At 35.2% G+C, this 5,667-nt stretch overlaps 2 protein-coding genes across 7 annotated transcripts in view; both read right to left on the bottom strand.

Annotated features, from left to right (window-relative positions):
* Positions 1-5,667, bottom strand: part of LOC139970073 (uncharacterized) — a 202,587-nt gene that overhangs the window by 98,732 nt on the left and 98,188 nt on the right. The window lies entirely within an intron of this gene.
* The window catches only part of LOC139970037 (NLR family CARD domain-containing protein 4-like), a 118,725-nt gene that overhangs the window by 96,324 nt on the left and 16,734 nt on the right, over positions 1-5,667 (bottom strand). For all 6 annotated transcript variants that reach the window (XR_011793897.1, XR_011793898.1, XM_071975617.1 and 3 more), the window contains exon 5: positions 3,137-4,306. Coding sequence is in view for 4 of the 6 variants with exons in the window: in XM_071975617.1 (XP_071831718.1) it covers positions 3,137-4,306 (1,170 nt within the window). In the remaining 2 variants the exon portion in view is untranslated. The remainder of the gene's footprint in view (positions 1-3,136; positions 4,307-5,667) is intronic.

Below are 5,667 nucleotides of genomic sequence, written 5' to 3'. Positions count from 1 at the left end.
AAGCAGACAGATTATATGGGTTTCAATGTGTATAGTTTACTGCAGGCATCATATCAAGGTGTTGACACATTGTAATAGTGTCACTGTACCATTGTTTTATTTGTAGCATCAAATCTTCCTATAATTTAATCAGTAACCATTATATATAGTTATTTGTAAAACTATCATTCACATGGTGTATGTTAATGATGTTTTGTTTTATGGTGTTGTGACATCATTAATATCACTGTAATTAAAGCATGAATCAGGGATTGTTTCAAGTTCAATATTTGTGCTAGGCAGCAGACACAATGGAGACAGAATGACAGATAGTATTAATGGTATATCTGAGGTTCAAAGAAGGATACACTGTGCCTGACAGTAACTCAGACATATATGTCAACAATTAATGTTATATGTTGTGAGGCCAAAATATTCAGAATTTAGGTTTACAACCCTATACCTACCTTCATTACATGCTTTATTCTTTCATTTTAGGTCTAAGCACAGGCCCAGTGACATTACATATTACCCCTGAAACCTGCCTTAATTGCATGCTGCATTGTAAGTACAGTGTGACAGTAATAGTAACCCCAAAACTTGCCTTTGTGGCATGCCTCGTTACTGCATTGTAAGTACTGACAGGCAAGTGTGACAGTAAATAGTAACCCTAAGCCTGCATTCATAACATGCTTCATTGATGTATGTTAGGTATAAGCACAGAACAGGATGGCTTACCATAGTGAAGCCATATGCAATGTAATGAGTCCTATCATCATTATTACTTTATATAATGTAGGTTAATCTGACTGGTTTACCACAGTGGTCCCATTGCTGATGCTTCTTGTCCAATTTGTTGCCTGTGAGGACTTCATTAATCAAAGGTAGGGTCAATTGGGTCAAGGTAATATGAAGTTATTTGCAGCCAAAAGGAAGAATGAGTCAAATATGCATCTATGCTCACATTGTCAGTAAGCTTGATCTTAACCATTCGGTCTGTGAAGGGACACATTAAACAACACAGAAAACAGTCATAGCTCATTTTGTAGATATTACAGTGAAACCTTAACACTAGATGTATTTCTCTCAACCAGTCAAGTTTGTAACATCCTCTAACAGACCTCCTTTTATTGTTTTGGTCAAGTGTTGATAATATTGTCAATCAATAAGGAAATGTCTGAGTGGATGTATTACTGATATACATCACTATGTTCTAGTTAGTGATCTTCAATGGTCCTTTCATGTCAGTGAAACAGAGAGCAAACTGTGGAAACTTGTAAGATATATCTGTAAAGGAATGGAATCATCATATATTTGAAGAAGCAGCTCATTGCATATATCTAAACCTCAATGTTTTTTGCATTCCTGGTTAAGATTTAATTTATCATGTATACAACAGTACAATGAGTATATTAAGAGTTGCCATTGGCATTCAGCTTCATAGCCTAGTGTTAGTCATTCATGCTGATGAAAATATTTCATTCTCGATATATCATTTCATTCAAAGTTTTAGTGTGCTCTGTTTAGGAACCTTCTGGCCTTCAGATTCTGATTTCTATTTCACAATTCCACTGAAGTAATTGAATCAAATTTAAAACTGTCTTTTCCTTAATTCCACAGTCCAACAAACTTGCAAACTCCATTAAAGAGGCTTGGAGAGCAAAACACTTCTATTCCTACAATATCCTGGCTGATATTGTGGTTGGTAGTACATGGTTGGTAGTAGACTAGAATTGTTTACAGTTTGTGTTTGGTTATTACTATGGAGTACGACATTAAGTTCCTTTTTCAGTAACATATTACTATGCAAATTATTATGCAAATAATTGGGCATATGTATGATACTATTGACCTCAGGTGAGTTAGGGTCATCAGTGTTGCTGCTCTATAGTTCTACTCTGCTAGAATTGGTAAAAGTTCTGACAAATACTTCTCAGCATATTACCCTCGAAATTGTAAACTTTCTTTGAAAACAAATTACAGAGAAAAGAGAGAATTTGCAGAGGATGATTTAATATAATGAGGTCATGAAAAAAATATTTTGGTTTTTCTGATATTAGGTTTTGACTGGTTTGTCACATATTTCACTCTTACAATGTCAACCAAATTACAGATTCCTTTAAATGTAATTTATTAGTTCGTGTTCTTGTCTCTATACTTGCAAACTAAATTTGTCTAGGATGAAGATAGTCACAGCGTTTGTATATGTTCTAACATTTTTTGTGTGTTGTTATTGGGGTAGTCGACCAGGTCATCTATGAAATCTTTGTGAGATGAGATATTATCAAAAGCTTCATTTTTAATACATTTTGGATTAGGTTGACTTAACAAATAATCGAACACTAAAAGTAACATTGAATCATGAATATCAATACTACTACTCATATTTAGGTAAAAATACGATTTTTATGGCTAATATTACATGGCTATTTGATAAATGATTGAAACATGAATAAAAAAAAAAGATATTTTCAGCAGCGTTGCCTTGATGATATCATTCATTGTACTGTTGCCAGATGCAAAATATTATCAACTCTAATAATTCATATCTTTGTGATACAAAATGAGATGAGGATCTGGTTTATGAATTTACTTGCATAGTTTTGATCTTTACCTCAGCAATTTTGAGAAGCAATCAAATTTAACCACAGGAAAAGCATTTGAACAATATGTGGGGATAACTTTATTTAACTGACGAGAACAAATAGCAAAAATCTAGTGAATAGGCTGAATAACGTATTCTTTAATAGATACAAAAGTCAAATTATTCAATATGGTTATACATTCACAACAATATAAGAACTCGTCCTAGATTACCCATCCTAGATTACCCAGATGTGTACAATTTGCCAGTTTAGTCAGTTTTTTTTTCCGACATTGCTTTGATCTTCCTGAGGGTATCTCTACCTTTAGGCGCTACTGTCTGCAAATACAAGAAGCATACATATAGAAAGATCCAAACCCAAATCTTATGTTAATTTACATATATACATATCAGACACTGTGGGTTGGGGGTACGAGGAGCGTAAGCTGTTTACCTATGCACATAAAAGGACATACGAACAATACTTCCATCTCTTAGGTTTACTCATTGTCTTACACATCAGAGATGAGAAACTGTGGTTATGCATCAATATTATCTGTACTGAAGACTTACCTTCACTAAGAATTGAAACCAGATGATGAGAGGCATACAATTCACATATGATTTTGTGCCATATTCGTGCTTCCGTCTTATATCGACACTGGGAAATGTCAAAAACCACTTCCTGTGCAAACATCCCGAGCTTTATATAGTTATCATAAAACTCTTGTCCAAGTTCTGAAACTAAATAGGTGTTCTCCCATGCCAGCTGCTGGTTCTTCCGTGTGAGGCCGTCAAAAGCAATACGGTACAGTTTAGCAAGTTCGTTTTCAAAAGCAGGCACCTCAGTATTAGCATCTTTCTTGATTTTCATATGGTTATGAACGCATGCGATCACATAAGTGAAAAATCTTGTTACTGTGCTAAATATCTCGATTTCTGGCCTCTCGTGTGCTATGTGAGCGACCATAGTGGAGAAGAGAGGGACCTGACAGAGATCTCTTAAGAAGGGGTTTCTCTGAAGCTGCTCTTCGATCCGATCTGCCAACTGGACATCATCAGCCACCGCCTTTAGGACATAGTTTCGACGTTCAGCCACCCCAAACCCTGTTAATCTGATTCGTTTTGTTTCGGGGTGTAAGTTAGGCGGGAGGATCAATGTCCTGGTAAGTATGATGACAAGAATATCTAGAAACATTTTCATCTCAATGATGGAGAAGATATCTGTTTCGGTTTCATTCTTGTCAGGATACTCGTCATAACTGTCAAATAACATGACAACAGACTTTTTATATACTTTGAGGATTTCCTTAATGCAAGCTTCATCCATGTCCTCATCTTTGGGCACTATGGAATTCTTTATGGCAGTGTATATAGACTGTACACCTGTCAGTTGCCTCAACTGGAGAAATATAAGTATTTCTACATCTTTGAGAGGAGATTCAGGGTTGTTAGTACACCAGTCATAGACAAACTGTGATGCAAGTGTTGATTTCCCGAACCCAGGGTCAGCCTCAATTAACGTTCTCTTTGACTTAGTTTTGGAGCTGCTCAGAATATCGTTGTAAGATTCTAGCACATCGGGCTTTTGCATGAAATCACCCTCCAGAGCCGAACAGTAAATACCTCCCTGAACAAATATAGTGTTAACCTTACACTTGTTCATGGAAGGAAATGGCTTAGCTGTTTCGTAGTGCTTTCGATAGGCTGTTTTTGCATACTTGATGAGGTCGTTTTTCTTTCCTGAGATAAAAAAAAAACAATTAAAGAGTTTTTAGCACTTGAAAGGTTACATGCACACATTGTGAACTCACCTCTGAAACAAACATATCATCGAGTGGGTTTATGTGAAACGGGAGTGCAGTATAAAACTCTCAATTGTGAAATTCAGTTTACATAAGGTTAAAAATCAGTCACCAAGTATGTTTAGCGTACTTTGTAACTACTTTTTATTGGTGACGTAACGTCAAATCATGTAATGGGTTACCAATTTTATTATAAAAGCTACACATTTTTAAAACACTGATATCAATAGATGCTTAACTGAACTTTTCTTTAACTATGTTGCCCTCACCAAAATTCAAATTTTCATTATAGCGGAGACGAAGTCAAAGTAGAGGGTGTCAACTATCATAATGTAAATCATATATGCCTAATCATTGAGTTAATGTTAAATACCAAACCAAGAGGTACTAATCCCTACCAATAGCGTTGAGCTTTAACAGAAAATCCATGCCCTCACTCTATAGAGCGTGGAACCGCCAATGTAACTCAAGAGTTCATTGATTAGTGAAAGAACGTCACCAGCATGTGGTAATACTTCCATGCCGTGCATGCTCTCATGTTATGGTGAACGTGTTCTTTCACTGTCAATCAGTAAATAGCATTGCCTACCCACTTGATAAAGAATTACAAATATTATTGTCATATACTATTTATTATCAAATTACTACAGTTATACCCATGAGTAGAAAACACATGTTAAGCGCATCGAATTGAAAAATGATACCATTATCGGTCTCACTAACTTTACTACACACCCTATATTGAACAATGTAACATACAATTACTTAATGTCACAAAGCCGTTTGTAAATTGGAATAAGTTACAAGTATACGAATTTAACTGGAATATGTTCTGTTTACCATTCGCTGCGGTCAGAGATTCAAGAGGAGAACACTTTCAGTTTCGATCCATTCAAAGAATATTAGTAACAAACTTGTTTTAGCCTACATAAAATCAAACAATAACCATTGGATACGTTTTATGAGAACGAAAATGAGGCATTGGAATAATGATTTTTGGACATGTAGCATTACCTGAGAATTCCAGTAAAATAGGCTCATTCAGATGTATTGTAGACGGCTTTGACCTTAGGATCGAGAATATTAAATTTGAATTACTAAGATACTATACACTCAATCATCTTGTTTTATTATTACACGCAAACTATTTTATCTTCAATTGTTAAATGAACAATAATCATCCAGCTATATTTGATGAAACTTCACTTTAGCAAATCCTTCGAAAATTACCAATCGATGGAGGTAATGCGCATTCTTAAGACTGCTGCAAGTGCATACGAACTTTCATGTATAAAGATA

The sequence above is a fragment of the Apostichopus japonicus genome, chromosome 7, assembly GCF_037975245.1.
Source record: "Apostichopus japonicus isolate 1M-3 chromosome 7, ASM3797524v1, whole genome shotgun sequence".
NCBI classification, from domain to species: domain Eukaryota; kingdom Metazoa; phylum Echinodermata; class Holothuroidea; order Aspidochirotida; family Stichopodidae; genus Apostichopus; species Apostichopus japonicus.
Note: the sequence above shows the minus strand (reverse complement) of the source record. Positions and strands in the feature narration are given on the sequence as shown.